This window comes from Hemicordylus capensis, chromosome 1 (assembly GCF_027244095.1).
Source record: "Hemicordylus capensis ecotype Gifberg chromosome 1, rHemCap1.1.pri, whole genome shotgun sequence".
Classification (NCBI taxonomy): domain Eukaryota; kingdom Metazoa; phylum Chordata; class Lepidosauria; order Squamata; family Cordylidae; genus Hemicordylus; species Hemicordylus capensis.
In genome coordinates this window covers 296,211,066-296,238,868 of record NC_069657.1, presented here as the reverse complement: position 1 = coordinate 296,238,868, position 27,803 = coordinate 296,211,066, and the positions used below count along the sequence as shown (strand labels likewise).

The following is a 27,803-nucleotide window of genomic DNA, read 5'->3' as shown; positions in this document are numbered from 1 at the left end:
TTGTGATTGTGATATGAAGGGAGCTTTCCTCTATGAGCAGCCTGGGGAGTGTAATTTTCATCGGGACAGTAGCACAAGAGAAAATGGTTAATTGCTTCCTCTTTGCTGCAGCTGCTCCTTAAGCAAAAGAGCACATGCAGCCAGGCTCCCTGTTTAACGTGGTTTTTAGGCTCTCACTCTAACCGCCTTGGGGTTATCTTTTTAACGAAAGGCAGTATATAAATGCAAAAATAAAAATAAAAAAAAATAAAAAACTGTTTTAAACCTAAACTACTTTGACATAATCAGGCTGAAACCTTAGTGCTGTATAGGAACTAAACATTTTCCACATATATGTTTCATGTAATATAAAGGTCCTGAAGGCCCACCTGGGGTAAGTAAAGAAGGACGTCCTGGAGAACCTGGGGAACCTGGTAAAGATGGAGACCGTGGAAATCCAGGAATTGCTGGACAAACTGGACCCCCTGGAATTTGTGACCCATCTTTATGCTTTAGTGTAATTGTAGGGAGAGACCCATTTAGAAAAGGACCAAACTATTAATTTGATATATATTAGTTGACAAACTAAGCCTGGTGCTTGCCTTTTATGATCTTTCAAGTCTCAGGAAGATGACTAGCAATAATCCCCTTTCCCAGGAACTAAAGTACCTCTAGTTGTAAAGTAATATTACATATTCACTTATAAGACTCTAAAAATCTGAGGCCTTTTGGATAGATTAAACTTCTGGGCCCTGACCCAGTTCAACTTAGTGATCACTTCCAAAATTCTCCTCCTCCTGAATTTCTTCCCAGATGTTGGAGTTCCAGATTCATCCGTCTTGTTTCCAAAGCAGAACCAACTCGTTTGGAGTCCTCTATTCCTTTTTTCTGAATTTTGCACCAAATACTGTGAAAGTGCAGTAGCACTGCACCTTTCAGTTCCTTCTATTACTTTGTGTCTTTTCCTTTCTCTGCAATACCAATGAAGAAAGAACCCTGAAAAAAAGTCATCTTGATGTGATTGTATATATGACTGCACCAAGATTTCCTTTGGGTGGTGTTTTACTGATGCACATGTGAACTTCATCAATGTGTGGATTGACCAAAAAAACAAATAGGATGTCGTTGTATATACAGTCATATCCAGATTCTCTTGTGTCATGTTTTGCCAGTGTGCAGGAGTCCACATGTGTATCAGTAAAATGCTACAAAAGAAGAATCTTGATACATAGAATTACTTCAAGATGGCTTTTGGCAGTGTCTTATTCCTGCAGGTGTGTGCATCAGTAATATTAAGGGGGAGAGATGCAAGTGAACTAAAGAAGCTGAAAGCGGTGACAAACTGTGTATGCACCCGTTCCGAAACTTCTTTTAGAAATTCTCCAAGTTAAACATGAATTTGGGAAGAATGGAATACAAGGCAGAGTGATCCAGAGAAAACAAGGAATGGAATGTGGGAAATCCTCACATCCCTAGAACCTTTCAGTTTGAAAGCAATGGAACAAATAAGACATGGTTAATCTAAGTCTCGTTGGCTGTAGGGATGTGCAAGGAACTGGTTTTGTGCACTCCCAGGAGGGCAGGGAATTCCTTTTAGGGGCAGGGGAGGCACTGCCTACCTGCCAGCCCGCACCCCACTCTTTCCCCCCACCAGCGCTCTCGTAAAAAGCGGGTGTGCGGGACTGCAGCATCCATCCCTGCACCCCAGTCAGCATCACGATGGAAGTGGCTGATGCGCTTGCGCATGGTATGCACAAGGACAAATGTTGGTCATTTACATTGCGATGTTGACCGGGGCGTAGGGAGGGACACTGCACTTCTGCGTATCCACTTTTTACAAGAGCGCCGGGGGGGGGGGGGGACAACGGAAGCAGCAGTGTAGGGGCTGGCAGATAGGCAGCACCTCCCCTGCCCCTTAAACCAAACCTGCCCTTCAAACCGGTTCAAATGTGGGTCCCTGGAACCAGTTCGGCACTCCTGAAATGGAGCGCTGAACAGTTCCAAGCACATCCCTAGTTGGCTGGCATTCTGACTAATGAAGTGCTTCTGCAAGGATGTTGTTTTAGTGCAAAGCTGTTGCACCAGCTACTTGTGTGATGTCTGGAGCTTGCATTCCAGACTAGTGTTGCACAAAACCTGTTTGTCTGGTTTGGTTTGAGTCTGAGACAGACCAGGCAGGTTTGGTTTTGTGCCCCCAAACTAGAACCTCAGCTTGGCTCAAATATGAGCCAATTCAGGGTACTAAAAGTTTTTAAAAACATTTTTAAAAGACTTTCTGGCAGCCTCCGGGGGTGCTGCTGCGGCCATGGGGATGTGTGTCTCCGGAGGTCCCTCCCCCACCGGCCTGCCCCGGTCTTCTATGGCCACCGCGCATGCACCCTGGACATTTGTGTGGCCTGGCTCATGACCCGGCCATGCAAATGGCCAGGGTGCATACATGGCAACCACAGAGGACTGGGGGGTTGAGAGGGAACCTCCAGAGACATCCCTACACACACAGCCACAGCACCAGCTCCCAGAGGCTGCTGGACCTGGCGGTAAGTCTTCACTTAAAAAAAAAAATTAGAACTCCGAACCAGCCCTGAGCCAACCCAGGGGGTCCGGCTTGCCCTCAAGCCAAACCAGGCCCGGTCCAGCTCAAGGGCATACTGGCTCAACCTCAAGCCAGTTCGCACATCCCTATGTTGCGCTATCACATGTATGCTTGCACAGCAGTGCACAACTGCAGCATGTCTCATTTGTTGTAAATGAAACTTTTGTGCAACTGTGCAAATTGTTGGGGTTTTTAGAACAACCATGTGATCTTTTTGCACAGGTGCAACTTTCATTATGCAAGCGCTTCATCAGTCAGGATGTTGGCCACTGTGTTAAGGTACAAGTGACACTAATTGAACTGAGGCTCTGATATCCTGTGAGTGAATTTTAGCATCTGATGTTAGCCCAGTTACACTACTGCTTCCTTGTGAAGTCAACTGGCAGCATTTTTATTGACTTTACCAGAAGCTGGATTCACCCCTCCAACTTTGGTGATCATGTGTACATCACTGTGAAATGTTTCACAATTCAGTCTGCGTATACAGCATCTTAATGTTGATGGAACGTGGCTGGCTGTTAGTTCATATGTGTGTAAATCTCACCCATTTCTATAGGTTTCATATTTCACAGGTTGCAGATTTCTTTAGAGAAATAAAGAACCCAAGTCTTTTAAAAAGGAAACGGGGGCTAGTTTAACATCAGGCATTTTCATGCAGCTACAATTATACCCATATTGTCCTCAGTGAATTTGTGCAAAGATCCAATTATACTTTTCCATCTGCAAGCTAAGAAACCTCTGAAAGCACCTTAAGCAATAAACAATTGTTTGCGAGTTTAAAAAAAATTGGTTTCTGAATTATACTCTACCAGAAATTTTAAGAAATCATACCTTTGCACAAGAAAGTTCAACCATATTTAATAATTTCAGCCTGACTGTAGAACTGGGTGCTGTCATTTTTGCTATGCTCTGTAGGACTGCAGTTGTCAAACAAAGGTTTACAAAATATGCTTATGCTTACTAGGTAACTACAGTGTTCATTATGCTGCTTCTTTGTACATTTTAAGTAAGCCCTTTCTGTGTTCATTTCATGAAATGAGATGCAATGAAGAAGCACTGCTGGCATTCTAATCAACTCAGTTGTACAATTTCCATTGGAATTTGAAGCCATTTTAAGCATTAATGCAAAAAGTCTTTTGTTGCACTCATCTCAAAGCTTTATGACTGGCCTTTTGTTCATGTTTTTTTCTGTTGTCATTTGTTATATGCTTGACATTCAAGGTAAAATAATTTTTTGCAGAATTTGTTGTAATAAAAATCATTTTTATTAATGCAAAGTTTGTTTTTAACTTATTGGGCTGGATTTTTATTTAAGGCACCACCTGAATTCTGTTCCTTTATTTGCAGATTGGACTGTTTACAAATTTGGTAATCTCTGGGTACAATCCAAAGCATACATGGATGGAATTCCTGTTGTCTTCTACGTAGTAAATGCTATGTAGGCACTGGGGGTTTCCTATTGCACCTGCAAAGTATTCAGCTTGTGTATAGAGGACTGAGGGAGAACACACAGCACTAATAGAACACTGATTTATAAAATGCCATTCCAAGATCAGCTTTCTGTTTTGTGTGAAACTATTGTTTCACCTTGAAGAAAATAATAAGTTGTCTAGTTATTTGGTGGCATTTAATTTACCTTTAAACTCTACTCTAAGCTTTTATCACCTTGATATAATGGAATTTTTCTAAGTGTGATAAAGGGTGCTTGCTAATTGCTATAAATGCTTTTAAAATTCTTTCTTACATTATATCCAGCAGGTGGCGGCAAAACAAAATGCTTTTGCACTAACTCACATTCAGTCAGCGAATGTGATTGACCCAAATACAACACATTAGATATTTTCTTGGTTGTAATTTAGAATCATGTGTTATTAGAATAATAACTTGCATATTGATCAGGCTTTTCATGTGGGTTTCCTGTTAAAAAGGCAAAATCCAATGGTTTAAAATTATTATTATTATTTTACATTTATATCCCGCTCTTCCTCCAAGGAGCCAAGAGCGGTGTACTACATACTTGAGTTTCTCCTCACAACAACCCTGTGAAGTAGGTTAGGCTGAGAGAGAAATGACTGGCCCAGAGTCACCCAGCTAGTATCATGGCTGAATGGGGATTTGAACTTGGGTCTCCCCAATCCTAGTCCAGCACTCTAACCACTGCACCACACTGGTTTAAATATTTAAAAATATCTGGGTTAGGTCGTAGATAGTCGCTGATTCTGATGTTATCCCAGGTGTGTGGTTGCCACCAGGATCTCAAATCACAAGGCCAGCTAACTATGGTTAGCTGCTTGATGGAGTGGCACCCATGTGGCTCACGTGATTTTGAACTATGCTAGGGACAGCTTCTTATAATGAGGGGTTTCCTTGTCATCTGTCATGGCTGAAAATTGCCCCTATTGGATGGATGGATGCCACTTAACACCAGTGGCTAACTGCCCAGGTAGGCTCCCATACAGTTTTGGATGCAGAGCATGTCTTATGTCTGAATCATAAGATATGTGCTGCACAAGTATATCCATTGCTAGGTCTGGCACGTAGGCAGCAATGTCAGGTCACTGGATGACTAGACTTTGGACTGCAGCCAAGTTCAGCATTAGAACCAGGGTGAATTGCATTCAGTCAAGATTCAAATTGCCAGTTTTAAAAAGTCCAGTGGAAATAACCAACAAATCAATTGTTGAACATCAATTATAGAACACTGAAGCTGACATATATACATATATATGTCAAAATGTCTGTTCTTTGTTGCAATTCCCTCTTTCTATGTTTTAATTTATGCAATAAAAATGGTTTGGAGAGAAGTACTGTAGCAAATCAATTGACTGATTTTGGAATTCATACATGTTTATTTGCACTTTTTGTACTGTCTCTTTGCCTTTAAAATGCATTCAAGGCAGTGTAAAGCATTGAATTAATATATAAATATCAAATTAAAAACCAGTCATACAAAAGAATAAGAAAACAGCAGGAATATATTGCAGAAAACAATGCAAGATAGGGAACCTAAATGCCCTCCCACCCACCAAGCCACGTAACCAGCAAAAAGGGATGGTATTTACCTTTAAAAATACAGTGTTGGAGGGGTCTAGATAGGCCTCATGCCTGAGGGAGTTCTACATTCTGGATTCAGGAAAGGAAAATGTTCTGTTCTGAGTCTCCATCAGCCTCATTTCAACCGATGAAGGAAGGAACCAGAAGATTATCCCCAGATGATCTCAATGATTGGCCAGATTTCTATGGAGTGAAGCAGGGGTTTTTTTTAGGTACAATGGCCTTGAGACCATTTTGGCTTTAAAAGTTATGAGCAAAAACTTTGCACTGATCTGTAAGCAACTCAGAAGTTAGTGCAGATAAAGAAAGGTTGGAGTAATATAGTCCACAAACCAAGCTCCTGATACAGCCTGGAGGCAGCATTCTGCATCTGTGGCAGATTCTGAATAATCTTCAAGGGTAGCCCTTTTTAGAGTGCATCGTAATAATCAAGTTGGATGTGAGCCAGCGTTGTGTAGTGGTTAGAGTGCTGGACTAGGACTGGGGAGACTCAAGTTCAAATCCCCATTCAGCCATGAAACTAGCTGGGTGACTCTGGGCCAGTCACTTCTCTCTCAGCCTAACCTACTTCACAGAGTTGTTGTGAGGAGAAACTCAAGTATGTAGTATACCGCTCTGGGCTCCTTGGAAGAAGAGCGGGATATAAATGTAAAAATAAATAAATAAAATAAATTAGTAATGGGCTGCTAGTATTGAAACATACATGACCAATGCGGGGTGGGGTGGGAGGGGAAGGCAGGATCCTGCCTGCCTTACCCCAGACGATTGGAGCCTCCTCTGGGCTATACTGCTTGCGTGCCCACACAAGTGTGGCAGCAGATGCCCCAAGTGGGATCGGAAGTCCTCCTGTATCCCACAATGCACCATGCGAGCAGCAAAGAGGCAACCCGTACCTGTGCAGCAGTGCTCCTCTGCCTGGCCTCGCTGTCCCCAGCACTCTATGGCTCCCAATCCCAGCAGCTGTTTTTACCACAGTGGTGCTCCAGACCAGGGATTCTCAATGTTGGGTCCCCAAATGTTATTGGACTTCAACTCCCATAATCCTCAACCAAAGGCCACTGGGGCTGGGGATTATGGGAGCTGAAGTCTAAGAACGTCTGGGGACCCAGCGTTGAGAAAGAATCCCTGCTCCAGACAACCACAAAGTGAGGTAGGGTGGGCTCCAGTTTTCCCCATCTCACTTTTTTCCTGGGCTACTGATCTGGGCTGCCCTGGTCTGGAGTAGGTGAGTTGGGAGGCCTCCCAGTGACCCAGATGACACGAGCTGCCTGGGTTAACTCTTATCCACTAACTTGAGTTGTAAGAATGGGCTCACTGGTTTATTTTGCCGCAAAATAGTGCCTGGAGCCCAGAAACGCATTCTGAACATCAGGACATTGTTAAGGCTGCTGCCATTGTGATTAAGGCAGCTGCACAATCTCTGAGGGAGTGTGCCCAGCGTGATCCTGCCTTTTCATCCTTCAGGCTGCTTTTGGTGAGGCAAAGACATTTTAACCCTTTCCTCACTGCATGCGCAGCAATGCCTTGCAGGAACTTCCAAGCCACACAATAGTACAATCATTAATGTGCAAGACTGGCAAGGGGCCCTTCCAGATCCAGATGGCAAAGGGGTCTTTGTGGGTATGTGCAGAGCAGTACCTGAAATATTTGGGTGGGCAGTGGGCTGGTTGCTGGTGGGAGGGGGGCACTAGGTGGGGGGGCATTCCAGAAACCATTCTCCTGTGACACAACTTCACAGTTGCTCCTGCAGCTCAAGGCAGCTCTAATGCAAATTAATAAAACAACTAGCTGATCTGGCACAGAGCTTCTGTGCCCCTAGTGACCCCTCTCCCTGCCGCTTTTTTGCTTGCCACACTTCTTCTCCCCCCGCCCACAGCCACTTTTTTCTTCCCTGCTGGTTGCAGCCGCTGTGGTTGCCTGTCCACCGGTTGTGGCCATCCATCTGCCAAGCCCACCTTCCATTTGTGGCCACTTCAGCAGCCTGCCATTTGCCACCCCGCCTGCCTGCTGGTTGCAGCTGCTCCGCCCGCCCACCTGCCAGGCCCGCCTGCTGTTCGTGCCTGCCATTCGCAGCTGCCCGTCTGCTGGGCCCACTCGCTAGTTACAGCCACTCTGGATGGCCACTGGCCAGGACCGCTCACCTGTCCGCCAGCCACCCGTCTTCTCCGGTGGCCGGCCATCAACTTCTCCCCCTCCACCACACGGCCCCCCGTTGCTAATCAGCAGCTCTCTCAAGAGCTGCCATGCATGGGATTAGCAATGGGTGTGCCTAAGAGAATTAAATATATAGATGGTTTTTCTGGGAGATGTTACCTGCCCATAAAGGTGGAGCCTCACAAAGGCAGGTGCCCCTACTTTTGCTCAGGAGGATTGGCCTGTGTTCTGTACATCCAGAGCTTGAAGAGGGAGGGCTGTTCCCACACCAACTTTACGATTGCAGCATTGGGAAGGGATTCCGCCCCCCAGTGATCCTTGTGTGGAAGCATATCCTGTCATTCTATGATAACATGAAAGCAGCAGTGGGGACCCTCCTGGCCATGGTTGTCAATAAAAAGCTTTAAAAAGTGGTTATTTATGGGTTAATATGAGGTTCCCTGCACCCCCCTTGTGAGGGTCCTCCTTGAAGAAAGACAAACTGGGGCTTCCTTCCTCTTCCCGCCCCCCGCCGCCACAAGAGAGGATTGATTCCCTCTCTTCCCACATTGACTGTTCAAAAATAGAATTGATGCACCTTACGATCACATCCATGCCCGCTGGTGCCTTTTCCACCCAACAAATCACCCATTGTACTTGAGATTGACAAAGGGGGAAAGGTTGTTCTCTTTGTAAGGGCAGAGAATGCAGGGGGATCATGACCCTCACCTCCCACTGCAGCTTTGTGATGATAGACTGCAACAGCTTTCACAGCACCTGCTTCCAGCACCAGAGTATTTTTGCTCCTGTCACCAGCGCAAGGACATTGCTTGCCCATGGTCCCCAGTAACGGCATTGCTCCTGTGGGTCTGAAGCCACCCCTTCCACACACCCCTACCTTCTTTCCTGATATGCTCCACAAAGCATCCGACATCCCCATCCCATGCCAGCTTGGGCTCTGGGTCAACTCGGCAGTGAAATGCCAGCAGAGGAGAAGAAGTAAAGTTCCACACCTGATGCAGACACCAACCCCACCCCTTTCCAACGCACATACAAGACAGCTAAAGAGCAAGTGGCAGAGACATAGGTACACAACAAGTTTTGGGGGCAAAATGTGAACACTTCACTTTTCAATCCAATCCTTGAAGAGTTGCAATGTGCATGGCGAATCTAGGTATATCCTTGCTAGATCCTTTAAAGGGCCACAGCTGCACCCACTGGCAGCATCCAACCGTCACCTGATTTAAGAGCGGCGTGCCTTTCCAACACCATGCACCTGCCTGCCTTGTTGGTGGTCTGGTGCGAGATGATCCCATGCATGTCTTACAAAAGCCGCTCTTCCTGTTCGCGCCACCCTGCTGCTGCCATGGATCCTCTCAAGCGGAGTGGTGGGGATGGCAGTTCTGAGTGGTCAAACAGCAGAACATCTCCCCTGGACTTGCAAATGGATAAGGTGCAAAAGGCCACTATAACCTTTGGAAAGAGATGCTCCTCGACATCTAGCAAGCTGTATAGGGCATGCCAGTGGGCCTTCAGCCTCCCCAAAGCCTCCTCCACCACCATCCGCATGCTGCTGTGATGGAAATTGAAGTTCCTATCGAAGGTGCTCTGGTGCATGGTGGGGGCTCACTAGCCACTTCTGAAGTCTGTATTCCAGCCTTCTTGCCAGAAGAACCTGCTGAGGTTAAAAAAACAAGCCCACTCTAGTCATTCATCAAAACCAATGTATTTTAATTTATTCTAACCAAGTTCCTTGAAATCTGAAACTCGCTTTAAACTTGGGTTCGGATCTCTTTTTACTTCAAGAAAGTTGGTTAGAATAAACCCAGACTGTTTGGTCTTGATGTCATTATCAACTTTGATTTGTTTTTTTATCTCAGTCAGTAGTAGAATTCTTCTGAGGCTTGCATGGTCAGGAGGTGCTCCTGAGGCTTGGGGACATCTCATAGAACCCAGATTTATTTGTGGTTTGGTGTGATGTTTGAACCGGACCTTCATATAAGTGCACAAATAACACTAAGCCACAGTAAACATGGAAAGGTAGTAGGAATTTTTGACATAGACTAAAGATAAGGAGGGCGTGTGCATTCCTGAACATTTCTATTCAGACAATGTATGTGCTAATTGATCAATAATGACTTCACATAAACAAGTCTGAGAACTGAAATGAATTCTGAAATGAACGTTCTGTGATCTATAAGATAGCACTGTCTCTTAAAGGGAAAATCCCAATAAATCACTTTTCATGACTTGAATATTTTGCAAATATTCTTTTCTTGTATTTGGAAGATCCCTAAACAAAGTCTAGAAACAATAGAATAAGAAATTTAATAAATAGTATTTATGGCCTTAAAAAAAGATTTTTTTTCTTTTCACATTTATGTCCCGCTCATCCTCTGAGGACCTCAAAGAGGTGTACATGATTATTTTTATCCTCACAACAACCCTGTGAGGTAGGTTAGGCTGAGACATGTGTGACTGGCCCAGAGTCACTCAGTGAGTTTCATGGTTGAATGGGGATTCAAACATGGCTCTTCCCAGGCCTAGTCCAACACTCTAACCACTATGCTATGCTGGCTCTCAGATTTAGCAATATAAATCTCTTTTTCCAAGACTGGCCATACTTATGACAGATAAATCAGTAAATTATTGAAACTGGCAACTACAATCAGGATAATTGTTACTTAACATGAACTGATTACTGAATTCCCCTAATGTATTAAATATAAACTGTCAACAGGATTTCCATCTGTACTTTTCTGGAAGAAACAGTCTGACTAATAGCAGGAAAATCCTAGTCCACAATTTGGTTGATTTTCCCCAGTGTCACTCAAAGGATTCAAATATTCCATGCATTAAAAGCACATCTATCTTATCAGGAAAAAAGAGACAGGAAAAAACATAATATTGAATGAAGACTTTAGGTAAATGAATCCCACTAAATCATGAAAACTAAAATGGCTGTCACCTAAGATATTAAGAAAACAGAAAATATATTGGAACAGGGTAGGGAAAGGCAGAACTATAAGCTGCCAAAAAGCCATTTTAAAGATAACTTGCACTCATTATTAAGTAGAAGAAAGCAATGTGAAGTTTCTGGGTGATGTAATGCCCACAAGCCATGCCTGGACACCAAGCCTTATTCTCAGGAAAATGAACAGGGAAATGTTCCCTTTGTTCACTGGACAAAATAAGCTGCAGGCAAATTGCTACCCAGCCAGCAAAAGTAGAAGGTTGTGTGGAAAACACTGGCAGGATGGTGGGGTGGGGGGACATATGCAGGACGTATGCCTGCTTATCCCTGTTTTACATTGTTATTAGCAAATGTATTCCAGCCCTAATCCCCCTACATGGAAATTTTTACATACTCATTGTGATCCAAATGTCCATGTTTGCTTCAAAACACATATGGAGGATTTCTTATTAGCCCAGTGCAGACATAATGCTAATCTAATAATTTTAGCATTATTAAAAAGATCAGGAGTATGCCACAAACACACACTTCCCCATCCCCAATAATTCATTCTTTTCCTTGCTAGCGTTACATACGGTTGGAGTTACATCTACAGTGCTAACCATGATTAGCTTTTAAACTAAACAATTTCCTCATTTGCATGTAACATGGAACCGAGGGTCCAGTGGACCCGTGGTTCCACACCCCTCCACCAACCCCCAGCATAGTTACCTGTCCACATTTGGACGTACCTGCCAGGACCCGCTCTCCAGTCAGGGAGACTGCAGAGAGGGAGGGGAACTGGATACACGGGCAGAGGAACTGGTTGTATGGGCTTCCTTCTGGAATGGACACCCCCAGCAACCAATCACAGCCGGAGCGAGGGAGGAGCTTCCTCCCTCAAGTTAGAGCGTGTTGTAGCATTTGGACATACCAACCCCCAAAGGAAAAATCATGTAAGAGCAGCAAAACTCTCTACAAACTGAAGGTTCATAGTGGAGTTTGGGGAGGTAAACCTCCCGGTCTGTGGAAACCTCAAATCGAATCAGGCGTGATTCAAGTTGTACCCGAATATAGCCAATGGACCACAGGGGTTATTTGTTTTGTCTCCAAATCATCCGAATCAGCTAGATTAGGGTACAAATCAATTTGTACCCGAATCAATTTGCACATCCCTAGTTCTTGCAGCAGGCATTTGGTTGTAAGCAGACCAATGAAGGCAGCTGCTTGTGTGGATCTCATGGCTTAAGCTTTGTAGAGGCAGCAGCTCCTGCAATCTGAGAAGTGGGCAGAGAATGTGCACAAAAGGCTGAACCCAAGAAGCGTGTGAGGCATTTTAACATGCTGAATTTTTCTTTTTGGACAGGTACAAAGAGATTACAGAACTTCTGTGGCCCTTCCTTGGAACAACCATCAAAGGAAGTTCTTGGACATGAAGGAGCGTGCACAGATGCTAAAACTCAGCAAGGGGGGAGTGAATTGAGAACAGTGGTGTGGAGCAGAAACTTCGCGGGGGGGGGGATTACCTTTTGAAAGAAATTGCGGAACAAACTCTAAACTTTGTCTTGGAGAACAGGAACAACTCCTCCTGGATATACAACAGTCCAGGAGTTTCTCAATGTACCACAAGCCTCATTCCTCCCTGGAGGATGAGAAACACTTGGGAGGTTGCTTGCTACCCCCACCGCTCTGCTTCTCACTGGCACCACCACCACCGGCAACCCATGCAGGTAGCTGCACAGCCTTGCCATTCACTGTACCTTTCTTTTTCCATGGGGATGTGAGGGAGGGGACAGCATGCTTGGCATACACCCCATTTGGCCACAAGATTCCCGGTTTGTGGTGGTGTGTGGCGGAACAGCGTCTTCTGTGGCTGCTTCCCAAGTGCCCTCAGAGGGCCCTTCTCTGGGCTGTCCGCCCATTAGGGGTGCCTGCAGGGGCGGAGTCAGCTCAGAGGGCAGATGCTCCCCATGTGCACCCATGAAGGGTGGCTGGATAGCAGCGCTGACAGGACTGGCTCTGGCTGTGGTCTGGCAGGTGTTGAGTTCCACCATGCGCAACCATGAAGGGTGGCTAAACCAGCCCAGGGGATGTAGTGGCTTGGAACAGCCCAAGCAGAGCACTCATAATGTGTGCTGTGGAGCTTGAGAGGTTGGAGTGGCTTGGTGATGCCCCAGATGTGTGGACAGGTAGGGCACAGCCATCAGCAGCTGAGGCTGGAAATTTAGGACCAACAAATGGAGTTATTTTTTCACACAATGCATAATCAACTTGTGGAATTCTCTGCCACAAGATGTGGTGACAGCCAACAATCTGGATGGCTTTAAGAGGGATTTGGATAACTTCATGGAGGAGAGGTCTATCAACAGCTACTAGTCGGAGGGCTGTGGGCCACCTCCAGCCTCAAAGGCAGGATGCCTCTGAGTTACCAGTTGCAGAGGAATAACAGCAGGAGGGAGGGCATGCCTTCAACTCCTGCCTGTAGGCTTCCAGCGGTATCTGGTGGGTCACTGTGTGAAACAGGATGCTGGACTAGATGGGCCTTGGGTCTGATCCAGCAGGGCTGTTCTTATGTTCTTATGAAAAAAGAAAGATCAAATGCAAGTCTTGCAAAAATCCCAGAAAGCACCAAACCCCTCATTCCAAACTATCCTTGGATTTAGGGATTAATAAGCAACCATCTATAAGGCTTTCATGGACAGAGTGCAGTTGATACTTCTTGAAAGGCCTTGAAGGCAGGTCTCTGCACCAGGACCGCATAGGAGGGTGCAAGCAGCACCTAACATTCACCTGCTTGACAGTCAGGACTGAAGCAAGTAATGCTTCTACTATTAATTGTTACTCCTGTTGTTATTATTATATAGTGATTATTCACTATACAAAGCTGGTGGCTGACCATTTTAACTGTAACAATTACTGTGTTTCCACCATGCCTGCTATATTCCCCATTTTTAAAAAAACAAAGCTACAGCTTATTTTAAACGCAAGTACTGATGTCTGCCTCTTTATTACTTCTGTTTATTATGTCTGGCAGTACTAAAAAGTACTTTTCACTTTCTCTGTTTTTAAACACACTTATACTGAGTGTGGCACATATGGTGCACGTGCACATATGCACACACACACACATACACCAAAGCAGGGAAATTCAAAGGGGAAAAAACTTTGGTTTCCTGGATAATTATGGGTGTGGCAGCTTCAACTGAGCTCAAAAAAAATGAGGAAATTTGATGGCCTGTAATGTTCACGCCACGAAGACATGAGATCTGATATCCAGTCTGGGATATTATACTGACCTACAAAATCATAACAATGGAAACAGATTTTGGCTAGGTCTTCCATGCTCCAATAAACTACCGGCCATAGCCTGGTGTAACAGCAAAAGCTAGGGATTCATGTTTCAGCAATGTTTAAGATAAATTTGGTAATATGTGCCTCTGAGCATATGGTGAGTGCTCCTACCTCAGCAGGCAATAACTACAATCAGTACAATTAGTAAAAGTGAACCAGAGAAGGGAAGGATGTGTTTACCATAGGGATGGATACCTTAGGGATTAATGTGCTACCAGATAAATAGAATTGTGCTTGTCTTATTTTTGAAATGTAGAAAGATTATTTTGACAGTTAACTACTGTCCTTTAACTTCCAAGAGGAGGACAGCGGCCTCCTTCATCATGCTTCTCTAACCTTCTCTGCTTGTGTGTAGCCCTCTGTCGGAAGGGGAGTGAGTTAAATTATTTTTGGGCCCTTGAGGGTTGCTGTAGAAGAGAGACAAAGGAACAGCAATTCTGAGGGGAAACTTTGAGAGAGAAAATATAAGATCCTGAGTAGAAGATAAGGGTTTCTAGAAGATAAGGGGTTATCAAGTATTTGAGACAGGAAGATCTGTTGACTAAGAGACTGGAAGGAGAACAGCATGGCAACTTTCTGCTATCAATTAGCGGTAGGCCAGCACTTGGAGGCTGAGGCCTGAAACTGTTAACAAGCCTAGGCTCTGCCTCATTATCCATCTTGAGGAATACAAAGCTTTATGAGACTCCTTCTTTGGAACTGCTTTGCTTTCACCCTCATGAACAACAACCTTGTGAGGGAATTAATGTACATGATCTGTGTATGTGTGTGTGATATTAATATATGTGAATAGTTTGTTCAAATTGATTTATAAATATTAACAGTATATGATTTCTTTTTATTGCCTCTGAATTCATTTCTGTGTTGGCCTCTGGAGTGTGGACTCGGGGGATAATTGTAGGTGCTGCCTGCTGAGGTAACAGCATTCTACGGGTGTGCAATTTGATTCACACTAAATCGGGGGCGATTAGTGGATTCGACCACAAACTGAACTGCCCCTTAAATGAAGGGGCTGCTTAAATGAAGGGGCTGATTCGTGGTTGAATTGAATCAGCCCCAATTCAGCACAAATCAATTTGCACAATTCATGCGGCCATTCTGGCATGCTTCCCCCACTTGCTGATTGGTTTTCTGGCACCGGCTTCTGATTGGCTTGAGATCTCCTTACTTCTTAGTTGGCTTGTTGTTATGCAGATCAAGTGTTGGCATGGGCAACATTGTGCCCCCACTGGTTGGGGGTAGGGAGGGGGGAACACTTTTGGAGGGAATTCCAAAATGTATTCAAATAAACTGGGAGGCAAAGAAAAAGAGCCCTTACGAAGAAGAAGATGCATCAGGAGCAAGGAAGGTTTGATTTTGTGGTTTTCTTTTTCTCAGCACTGAGTATATGCTGTGCTACCTATTTCTGAAGAGGGCGACAGTCTCAAATTAATAAGAGCACTGAGTTGACAAGTTCTGTGTTTGTGAATTAGTTACAGTTGCCAAAATATGTACACAGACTGATGTTCCACTACATTGCACCTTTTCTAGGCAAAAGGCTCTTCTGCAAAACGTAAGCCTCTCTTATAGCCATTAAAAGAGCACACACTGCTCATTGCAGAACTCATGAGGAATTGTTTCCTGGAAGTTGGTGGGTAATTGCAAGTTTTGGGGGAAGAGACCTTTTTGATGGGAAGCAATGTTGTTTCCAAAACAGACATCTCCTATTTTCTGTGTATTATATTATATTATTATTTTTATTATTATTATTATTATTATTATTATTATTATTATTATTATTATTATTATTATTTTACACAGTCAGACAGGTGTTATTGACTGGTTTGTTTTATCCAGACATCGAGTCCTTCCCAAGAACCTGGGATGCCAGAATTTTATTGTCAATGTTGTTGCTGTTGTTATAGATATCGTCGCAGAATATAGGCTGTTCCCAGTCAAGCTGCTTTTTGTAATTGGCTGATGGTGATTTCTGTGACCCCTATGGTGTTGAGGTGCTCTTCAAGGTCTTTTGGAACTGCATCCAGGGCGCCAGTTACCACTGGGATTATTTGGGTCTTTTTCTGCCACAACCTTTCAGTTTCAATTTGTAGATCTTTGTATTTGGTGATTTTTTCTATTTCTTTTTCTTCTATTCTGCTATCCCCTGGTATTGCTATGTTGATTATTTTAACTTGTTTTTCTTTCTTCTCGACTACAGTTATATCTGGTGTATTGTGTGGCAGATGTTTGTCTGTTTGTAGTCAGAAGTCCGATAATATTTTTACATCTTCATTTTCTTCAACTTTTTCAATTTTATGGTCCCACCAATTTTTGGCTACAGGTAGCTTGTATTTTTTGCAGATGTTCCAGTGTATCATCCCTGCTACTTTGTCATGCCTTTGCTTGTAGTCAGTCTGTGCAATCTTTTTACAACAGCTGATTAGGTGGTCCACGGTTTCATCTGCTTCTTTACAAAGGTGGCACTTGCTGTTTGTGGTTGATTTTTTGACTTTTGCTCTTATTGCATTTGTTGTTGTTGTTGTTGTTATTATTGTTATTATTATTATTATTAGAGTTAGGATTATAATTATAATTATATTTATTAATAAATATAATGAATTTTAATTAATTGCAAATAATTTATCTGGAATTCTTGAAAGTGCAGTCCTCCTGGATTTATTAATTCTGAAGCAAGGCATCTTTTAAGTAGTTTAATAAAAAACAAACAAACCCAAAGAAACATCAAACACAGCCATTTCTGGTCTGAAAAGGGAACATTCCAGCAGCAGCCACAGTGAAATAATAAATCCAGAAAGAGTATTGTGTTTTTTGCCATTATGCTTAAACCGCATACATTTTATGTTAATTAAGTTTTGGATGAATATTCTATTCTATTAATACTTTTGGATAAAGCATGCATTTGTAATGAAGTTTATATGAAAAAGTGGGATCAGTGTGTGTGTGTGTGTGTGTGTGTGTGTGTGTGTGTGTGTGATGCATGTGAGGTTTTTCACCTATTTTTCATTAAACTAACATTCCATGAGATATTTCTTACTTTCACTGCTTCAGATAAAATGCACAAACATGGAAACTGTACATTCTATTCTATAACACTGGTTTGAGCCAACCAAAAAGAAGCCCTCAAATCCCACTGATTTCAGTGGGAGAGTTAAGCATGTGCTTAAATCTGTTCAACTGAAGTCAAGAGGGCATAAAAGATGATATTCCTATTATGGAAAGGGCCTTACTTAGGAAATGAAATGTTTCAAATATGGTGCCACATACTCACTTTGGCCAAGGGGCCAATCTTCCTACAGTAGTGCATTAACTGACCACATTGTGGTGTCCCGATATTCATCAAGTGTGTTTCAGTGAGTGGACTAGACCATAATACTTCCATGGTGGTTCTTTTCATATTTCATTTGATTTCATTGTTGAGTAATGACTTGGAAAGGCTGCTGCTCCATCAAGAAGAGATGACTTTTTCTTTTTCTTCCCAATACTATTAACACTTTCTATTACATCTACTATTAATAGCTCTATAAAATACTTTAAACCGCTTTGGAACCAGAGGCTTGGAAGCTAGAAACATTGTAACTGGGTTTTTGAAGAAACAATTATTGTGTTTTTTGGCACTAGTGTGAGATGCTGTGTAGCCTTTGGCAAGATATTCTATAGTTCAGGGAAAGACAGAAATACGACTGCACTGGGTCTCTGGGTTGTACTTCTTAATGCATTGTACTTCGTGTGTTTGATCCAGAAGTGCACATAAGTCACATCCATTCATGTTCCAATGGGGTGTTTTGGGGTGGTGGGGTGGGGGTGGGGTGGTGGTCAGTTTCCTGCCTAGCAGTTATTCATGTTGAACTGCTGGGGTCCAGCCTATTTAAAAAGTGTTGGTGGGGGTGGGGATAATGCAGGATAGGGTTCAGTGTGCCTTTCAGCAAGTAACATTCCCCTTACATTTGGAAAACAGAGCCTCATCGATCAATGTGGGTGAGAATGAATTAAGAGAGTTAAGAAAGCAGACAGAGAAAAGATAACTCGGTGATGCAGGTTAGAGGAACAGCCAGGAAGTGACTTGCCACATCAACGGCAAAAACGAAAGGCGCAGAAGAGGATAAGCAGGCACAGGTAATAAAATCCTTTTATTTTACAGCCCGCCCACATGATTGTTAACTATTAGTAAGTAATTTCTCTTGAGAACTGCTTCCACATGTCTACATATAATTAAAAAGCAAGGCTGCCATTCAAAAAAAGGTCTGAGAACACCCACTTTTGGTTAAAGTTTTGATAAGCAGGTGGACTCTTCACTTGCAGTTTATGAATGCTCTAAATATAAAAATACAGCATCCATGTCCCATTTGACAAACAATTTCAACACTTTCATCGAGGAAGTTTCATATTTTGTGAATTCTGATATGGCCCTTCTTGCCTAAGGTTGCTTCACATCCAGGTAGGCTGGGCCTCTGTTGTATTCCCCCCCTTCAAGATAGGAAATAGACTTTGCAAATTCCTTCATCTTCCACATTGTACTGGTACCAAGGGCATAGCTATAGTTGAGCAAGGGGGCAAAAATGTCCCTGGGTCCCTGAGAGAGGGGAGCCTGCCAGCTGGGTGACAGCTTGCTCTTTGCTCTCCCCCTTCCACCCCCCAACAAGATGAATCACTGCTGGCAGTTTTCAAGGGAGATTAATCCTCTCCAGGAGGGTGTGGTGGAGTTGCAGACAGCACCCCTTCCTCCTTCCTCTCCTCCTGAATGGCTGGCTAGTGCTCAAGTGCAGCCCACCCCGCCCCCTCAGCCTGAATGGCAGGGAGGAAAGGGGCAGGAAGCCCATCTTGCTCCAACCTTCTTGCTCCAACCTTGTTATGACCCTAACTAACTGGCTTGCTCATTCCAAGGAGGACAGGCTAACCCTGCTTCCACAAGACTGACGAAACCAACAAGCAGAACAATTTTAAAGTAAACAGACCCTCCTGCATTTTGAGCGTTGAACCAAAACTTGCTCTCTTATATTCTGTCCTGCCTCACTTTTCTCTTACCATCTTTTGTCAAAAAATGTCTATTGTGCATGATTTATTTATTTATTTATTTATTAAATTTATACCCCACCCAAACTTACGTCTCTGGGTGGCTAACAACAATTAAAGCACATATAAAAGTTAAAACAGTTAAACATATAACACATATAAAAGTTAAAAACAATACAATAATTTAAAAACCATATAATTAACAAACAATATTTTTAATTAAAAACCTGAGAAGGCTTGGGTAAAAAAAAAGTTTTCAAATGTTTTTTAAAAATAGCCAGAGATGGGGAGGATCATAACTCAGCAGAAAGCGCATTCCACAATCTCGGGACAGCAGCCGAGAAGGCATGTCTCTGTGTGACCACCAAATGAGTTGGCGGTAACTGGAGATGGACCTCCTCAGATGACCTCAATGGGCAGTGGGGTTCGTAGCGAAGAAGATGCTCTCTTAAATACCCAGGACCTAAGCTGTTTAGGGCTTTATAAGTTACTAGTCACATTAGGCCCGTTACATTAACGGGCGCTAGGAGAACACCGGGCCGCCACCGCCCCGCCGCACCACCATCACCGCGTGGCCTGCGGGGCCGAGTGTGGCTGCCGCCACCAGCAGGCCCAGTCCCCCCGCCGCGGCCACCGCCGCCAGCGGGCCCAGCACCCTGCCGCGGCCGCAGCCACCGCCATTGGGCCCTGCACCCCACCGTGGCCGCCGCCGCCGCCATCAGGCCCAGTCCCCCCGCCACGGCCGCCACCACCATTGGGCCCAGTCGCCCTGCTGCGGCCTCCGCTGCCATTGGGCCCAGTCCCCCCACCGCAGCCGCTGGGAGGGTGCCTCCCCGACACTCGCAACATGGCGGCCGCCGCCCGCTCCGCTTCCCTTTCGCCGTGTTCTGCGCACACGCGCACCACGCATGCACAGAACACCCGCCGGAGACACGGACGCAGACACGGACGCAGGCACCCTAGCATTTTATTATATAGGATAACTAGCACTTTGTATTTTGCCCAGAAACCTATTGGCAGCCAGTGTAACTCCATCAGCAAAGGAGTAATGTGGTCTCTCCAAGATGACCCAGAGACCAACCTGTAGACAAAGACCAAGCTCCTGTGCTCTTACTTGCATTTTCCATAGTTTGGATGTTTGTGCTTATTTTTTAATTTGGAGGCGTATTGTAAAAAGCAAAAGAAAATCTGAATAATTAAACACATGTATTTCCTGGGAGAACAGATATGGAGATCAGGAGAAGGGAAAATGAAGACTGAGCTTATCATTTTCCTAATGGGAGTTGAGAGTTTTGCGTTCAGTGCACCCTTGGACAGGTTCTGGAGCAACTTTCTATGACCCATAGCAAGTGGCAGCATAGATACATTGTGAGTCTTTTGTGTATGCAGTATTGGCACAACTTCATCTGAGTCATAGCTTAATGTAGTTTAGCTCAGAAACCTGCTTTCAGTGCCAGGTTTGAGAACAGTTTTCATTGTTCATAAATTTTCTTAAAATTATCAAGAACAAATGTCTTTTAAAAAACTTATTAGTCAACCTTGAATTTGTGATCATGCTACATATGTGCTGAAGGCATTCAGAGAATCCCTTGCTTCCACCTTTACAGCTGTGGAGGTAAAGTTTGAAAATGTGTGAGCAGTGAAATTTCAAAGACTGGGTGGGTGGGATTCCTGTTGGCCAGAGCTAGCACTTAAACCCATGACTCTGCCTTGCCTACCCGGGCAAAGAAAAGTTGAGCAAAAATTAAGCAATATGTCATACCCTTTGACAATTCTGTGTAACATTAACCTGACCTAACCTGAGTAGTCCTCAGATCACTTACTTGAAGTTATCATTGCCACCATATAGAAAATGAATTCCATGGACATGTCAGGATCCAATAGCCATAGAGTTTCAATGTCGTACATTTTTATCCTTGTCTTCCTCTAAGGAACTCAGGGTGGCCCACATGGTTCTTCCTCCCCGCCCCCCGCTGCCCACCCCCATTTTATCTTCACAACAGCTCTGTGAGGTACATCAGACTCGGAGATGGTGACAAGCTCACGGTCATCCAATGAATTTGTGACCAATATCATGGTCTGTCTGCATTGTGGCAGATAATCAGCTCTTTTAAGGATGCTTTACACATTCCATTTTAAGGCATATATCTGTTCTAAGTGTGCTCCTAAATTATGGTGCAACTGCCCACTTTTTAAAGTAGTCATGCAATATCACTCTTGCGCAATGCTGTTGGGTTGGCTTTCATGTCTGCAGTAGCTCCAGTGGGTTGGAAATGCTGGCATTTCCTTGTGCAACATACCAGCTACTGAGTTTGCAACTATGTATGTATTTTTTAAAAGGCATTTGATGTCCATGTCACAGTTACAAAAACTAACATAAAGCCAGGCTTATATTGACATCTCTGTACCAGTTTAATGTTATACAATAATTGCAAATACATCAAAATATATTTAAGACTAATGGGATGATCCACAAATGTACAGGGAAAATATATGTATATATCAGAAAATTAAATATTTAAACCATTTTTCTGAACTTTTAAAGAAGTCAGTTTATAAATTTAACCATCTGGTTCCATAAGTGGTCCACAACTAAGAAATAACAGCAGAGAAAATTCATATATGAGAACAGATTATCTTCCATGAGAGAGAATTTCTCATATCAGAACATCTTTCTGGTGCTTGATTTGGCATCCTCCATCTCTCAAGGCAGAACACATCAATTGATAAATGCCAGAGGCCTTTTGTTTTTTTTAAACAAACTAAAACAATAACAACAAGAAGCACAGGAGAAGGAGAGTGGAAGGAGATCAGTTTGTCAATGTGGGAATGAAGTGGTGAGTTGTTAGTGGGCATTTTTATATCTGATTGGAACCAGGTTGGTGTTCTTAGTTGGACAATAATGTTACAGTTATGCAGCAGCTTTTGTTCCTCTGGCTGGTGGCAGAGGCCAGAGAGTCCATCTTCTTGCTTCTGCAATGCTAGGGCAACTCTCTGAGCCAGAAACACTTCAATAGAGGTAATGTATAAACCAGCTTGCATTTTGACCAAAAGCCTTTTCATGGGCTTCGCTATATTTTTCCGTTGGCAACAATGTGGCACATGTTTTGCTTTGACACTGTTTTAAATGTTAAATAAATACTTAATTTGTGAACAGAGTAGTTATTGACTTGGCTGGAGACCTGGGCCACTTAGATAGCAAGTTCTGAAGAAAAATATCCCTGTGCTGAGTGCTAGGAAATAACCAGCCTCTAGGGAGAAAGGTCTGGACCATAGGGCAAGAAATAATCAGAGTACCAGTCTATCACTATCTAATATGTTTCATGGAAATTGGCAGGAAAATTCAAATTCCTAAATGGTGTTTGTTCTTTAAAGAGCCATAGAAAATTTTTTCAAAATGCTAAAAGTATTTTCAGATTATTTCTCAGAAAAGGGGAGGAAGCAATAACTGAGAATTCAATTCAAAGTATAGTGGCTTGGTGATAGTACTTAAAAGTCTATCAGACATTTTAAAAAGGCTGCTTTGGTTTGCTTTTCAACTAACTTCTCAAAAAACCCAAAAAACCCTACTTTATCTTTTTCTCCAGCAAAGCTGAAACTAATTAATGGCTTTAGCAGCCTTACGACAATAGCTCTCGATGAACATCTTGTACAAGTTAATGTATTTGTATAAGACCATTGGCTGCAAAAAGAGAGAAGGCCATAGTAATAAAATATAAACAAATCAATTGCAAAAATGCAAGTACAATTCTACTATATATATTGGAAGTAAAATATTAAGTGGATATAACTAAAACCGACTATACAAACTTGTTAATACAACTATAATAATGATTACTGGTAGTCTCAGATCTCCAATGCTCCTTAATGTGATTTTAGCAGGCAAAGCCAAGGCAAAGTTTGCTGCCCTTTTGGGTACCTCTAGATCTGAGTCATCATAAGACATTCTGTTATTTGGTAGTTTTGATTGTGATTAAATAGCCATGCAGAAGAGTGAAAAGTCCAGAAAACAATGAGGCAAGTCTTCAGTGGTACCAGTTCCACAACTTATTCCATACCAGTGATCTTCACTATTTTTCAAGTGGGGGCCATGTTTGCAAAAAACTTTCGGTATGAGAGCCATTTTTTACCATACTGACCCATTGCCAGTGGGTGCCATTTATCCTTTAAGAGAAATGGAGCCCTGTCAAGCCCCAGCACTATCTTGGAAGATGTGCATGAAGTCCTAGGAAGTGTATTCCTTCCAGAGGCGTAACTAGGGAAAACGGCGCCTAGGGCAAGCATTGAAATTGCACCCGTGGTTGGCTTGCATTTTGACTCGTGCCACAATACAAATAATAAAATACATTATATTTAACAAATATCGACAGGAAGGGTTTTTAAAATTATTCTTTAAGTCCTTTGCATTCCCTTCAACTCCACTGTTTTCAGTTTAGTTCCACTATTTTGTTTATTTCCACTGCATCTCTCTACTTAAAGTTTAGAGAACCAAGCCAATCTCGCAGACGGATCCTTGAGTAAGCAGGGGAGAGAAATCATTAGTAAAATTATGTGCGAAACTAAAACAAAACGAGGAGGCAGAAGACAAGGAAAGGAGGCGTAGAGAAGGTGCAGGTTCAACCACCTGCTTGGAGAGATAGCGGAACTGGTTGTCCACACACCACGGCGCCCTCGCTTGCCGCCGAGAGCCACCTTAGGTAGCCTGCAGGGACCATGCTCCCCATGGCGGCAAACAAACGCTAAGGGGCACTAAATATAACAGAATGATTTCAAGAAGTCAACTGGAGTCTAGCTCATGCCTCCGGTCTAGAGTGGAAGAATGCGGAAAAGAGGTTAATGTTCATCCTCAAACCATTCCATTCTCCCACCACCGAACGAAACGCTAAGCAAGGTGCCAAAAGGGGTTGGCAGGGATAATGAGGACGAGAGACAAGTGAGAAATCCCCACCCCTTATTCTCTCCGCAATAAGCAGAACAGTCCCCGCCGCCGCCACCCCCGTCTGGGCTCTCTCTTTACCTTTCATCCAGTCCACCACTTGGCTCGGGGTCCACTTACTCACAGGTTCCATTATGAGTGCCATGGGGAGAAACTTTACTAAGTGCTCTCTCAGTAACTGCGAAAGGTGAGGCAAGCAGAGTCCGGGTAGCCTCGGAGCTGCGCTGTGAGATTTGAGGTCAGCTTCTGCCCGGCAGCCCGGGAAAGCACGAGGCAGTGCAGTAAGAAGCAGCAAGTGGAGGGAGATGCTCCCTTTTTTAAAAAAAGGAAAAAAATTTAATCCTCGCCTTCCTCTCCCTGCTTTTCTCCCGTGTGCGTGCATGCGCGCCTGTCTGTAGCTCTGGGCGTTCAGTTCATGTTGCTGCCTCAGTGGGGAGCAGGAGAAGAGAGCTGCACGCTCCGACGCCTTCTGCCTGCCGCCCCCTCTGACCTGCGGGCGAGAGGCACCAGCTGCTGCTCCAGAATCTTCGGAACGTTCCCCGGCGCTGCTTGGAGCGCGGAGGGCGCCAAGCAAGGTTCGAGAGCAGGCTTCTCCAAGCAGCCTCGCACTGCACTCCTCCACTCGGTGTCTCTTCTTTCACTGTGTTCCAGTTGCTGTCGCCAGCTTTGCCTTCCCAAGCTCCATGCTTGCTGCGCGCTCGCACTCTCTCTGTCTTCCCCACCTCCCCCCACTTCGCCCTTCTCGCGCTCGCTCTAGAGAGAGCCTGGCGGAAATGATGAGAGTTATCAAGCCGAAAATATCTGAAGTCAAGCAGCCGGGCGCCCAGTGCCGGAGCTGAGCAATGGGGGGGGGGGCGCGGGACCGGGGGGAGGGGGACTGCTCTTTGTGGACTGCTGAGCACACACAAAAATCACACAAAAAATTTTTTAGGGAAAGGCAAAGGCAGGGGATTGGCGGGGGTACTTTTTGGTGCCCCCTTCCGAGTGGCACCCAGGGCATGTGCCCTGCCTGCCCCCCCTATCATTACGCCCCCTGATTCCTTCCCAAAACTTTTCCTATAGAAGTCTATAAAGTACTAGGAAGGACTACACTTCCCAGCACTCTGTGAGCCCCTTCCAAATTGACTCTGGAACTTGAGAGGGCTCAGTTTCCTTTAATAGGCAAAGCACAGCACTGGGAACAATTCCTCCTGCAAGGTGCTAGGCAATCTGTGTGGGGCATTCAGGTTAAGCTTTGCACAGTCCTAATAAACAATTTGTCAGGGGGCTGCACTTAGTGTTGATGAAAGCTGCCACTGGCCCCTGGACCTTGCAATGAAGAACACTGCTCTAGACATGGGCAGCAAATCTGCCAGAGCTATAGTGGCATTGTTTTCCAATCTTAGGGTCCTTCCAGACTGCAAAAAAACCCCTATGTGAAGTGAAGAATCTGGGCATGACCCAGGTCACACAGAAGCCCATTGTGCAGGTGTGGCGGCCTCCAAAATGGCCACAATATTGGGGGGAAAGGCCAGAATGGGCTGAAGTACAGCTAAACGGGATAGATTTGGATGGAGTTGAGGCCAGTGGGAGGAGGGGGAACCTCCATGGACCTCACCCCCACCACCTCAGAAAAACCCCCTGGAAGGGGTAAATTTTTAAAAAAGTTAAAAGTTTAAAAAGAGCTTGTAAAAACACCCCACCTGGACTGAACTGGCCTGGTCCGGTTTGGGTCTGGTTTGCACTCAAACCGAACGGGACCAGCCGGTTCCGTGCACAACCCTAGATCAGGAGCCTAGAGCACCTTCCTTATGAGACAAGGCTACAACACCTGGGGCTTTTTAGTTAAAGATGACTGTGGGGAGACATGATAGAGGTTTATAAAATTATGCATGGTGTGGAGAAAGTGCGGTGTATTTCTGGGATCCTCCCTCTCCTCGAGTGTGCCTGCTATGGCTGTGAGCAGCTGTGGCTGTCACACAATCAAATTAAGAAGGTTAACGGAGTGCTTGCTTAAGCACTCCATTAAGGGGTGGCTACGTTTAAGGGGGTGGCTACATAGATGGGCTTGCCACCATGGAGCCCCTGGTTCTCATGAGAAAGCAAAACCAGGCTGAACTCCCTTAGCCCGGTTTTGCTTGCTAATGAGAAAAGCTTCACTGCTTCTTTAATGGCATACAACGGTGTGGCTATATGCATGAAATCTTCCTTTCTTTGCTGTTTCTCTTAGTTTTAAAGGATTGTAACCATAATAACTTCTTTCTCAAAGAAAAGAAATTGAATTCATGCAGGAAGGAGGGCATTTTTTAATATCCACTTCCTTCTGCAGCCCCTTGTAGCCCCCTAAATCTGCTCCTAAGGGTGGAGGGACCTCCAGAGCATAGAGTTACAGGGGGCTGCAGAGGGAAAGGGATAAGTTAAAATTGCCCCTGTCCTCTTGCACACATCTAACTTCTTCCATTTACAGAAGAAGTTCTTAGAATTCAACCCAATGATTGATTGATTGAATACTTTAACCTCACCTTTCTGTTCTGTCAGCTTACCTTATCTTTCTGTTCTACTAACAGAACTCTCAGGGTGATTTTAATCCAAACAAAGATTAAATTTGGATTTTATATAAGGATTACAAACAACAAAAAATCTTTTAAAAGAGAGTGAGTGAGAGCGAGAGAGTGAGAGAGCTTGCAGATTTAAAAACAACAACACAGTCACCTTTACTGAAAGTGAATCACCAGCAGTTCAGTGGCTGAAAAGATAGTAAAAGGTGCAGTAAGTTCAGGAGAAATGCTCTGTGAATTTAACTTGGTAAAAGCTGCTGCTGTTAGTAAGTCTTCATATAGGTACCCCCTTGACTTTGAGCTATTAGTTTGCAGCCCATCGAGCAGATGCTAGTGGTCGAGTTGTCTTTTGTTTCTGTCTAGCCAAAGGCTAGGAATTACCTTTATGTTGTCCAGCAGTTTGACTAACAGCAGCTTAGCAGTTTGTACATATGTCTCATTAAGATCAGGAAAAAAGTGCAGAGAAAAGAGTTAAACACCCCCTCCTGTAATGCTATCGCACAGATCAAATTTGGAGCTCCGCCCACTGCCCGTGTTTTGTTTTGTTTTGTTTTTTTAAGAAATCCCCAAACCTCTGGAGATCTGATTATGGCTCTCCTGCACAGCATGCAGTTTAGCCCTGAAATACCTGGGATCTAAGCAGATGTAGTTTGACCAATGTCAGAAGAACTAAATCATCTTCTCCAATCTCTCTTGTTTATAGATCAAGCTAAAAGTTGACTGCTACTGTGAAAAGTATTGCTGGCACAATCTAAAGCCACATAGTGCAGTTTTAAAGGGAAGAAGGAAGAGCAAAAAAGGTCCAGTTCTATGGCCATAGTGCTGCTCTGGATAGTAATTATAATTCTGCTGGGACAACTTGAGGGTGGGTGGGTTGAAATTTACTCAATAAAAGAAATTTATGTTCCATCTGCATGTAATGTGATGTTTTCCTTTCAATGTATATGAAAAGGGTATGTTATCTGTGTATATTGTAATAGGGCTTTGGTTCTCCTATCCAAAATGTGATGTTTACATACAGTAGTATGTAAATGAGTGCTGACACAACCCATTATTATATGTGTTCTCTTTGCAAACATTACAGGACTATTCACTTCTTCCACCCCATGTGATTAGGGGAAGTGTGGGTGAGGGGAACGGGATTGGTCTCATTGGCCAAGGTCCTAATGGCAGGGTGCTTGTTAGCCACATCTCCTGATATCAGTGTGTTAGTGTGAAAGGCTTCTGTGCATGTATGACTCCTGCACACATTCAGGA

At 44.0% G+C, this 27,803-nt stretch overlaps 1 protein-coding gene and 1 long non-coding RNA gene across 3 annotated transcripts in view; both read left to right on the top strand.

Annotated features, from left to right (window-relative positions):
• COL21A1 (collagen type XXI alpha 1 chain) overlaps positions 1-3,849 on the top strand; it is a 191,530-nt gene extending 187,681 nt beyond the window's left edge. Inside the window, exon 30 of the mRNA XM_053286444.1 lies at positions 354-3,849. Within this exon, the coding sequence (XP_053142419.1) occupies positions 354-541 (188 nt within the window). The 3' untranslated portion in view covers positions 542-3,849. The remainder of the gene's footprint in view (positions 1-353) is intronic.
• A 10,641-nt stretch (positions 3,850-14,490) lies between these two features.
• Positions 14,491-27,391, top strand: LOC128345303 (uncharacterized). 2 transcript variants are annotated; one of them, XR_008316371.1, is made up of 4 exons: positions 14,491-14,655; positions 18,019-18,176; positions 24,408-24,584; positions 27,250-27,391. It is a non-coding gene; the product is annotated as an uncharacterized LOC128345303 (long non-coding RNA). The 2 variants fall into 2 exon arrangements; XR_008316372.1 differs by lacking the exon at positions 14,491-14,655 and adding an exon at positions 15,274-15,411.
• Positions 27,392-27,803: the final 412 nt, after the last annotated feature.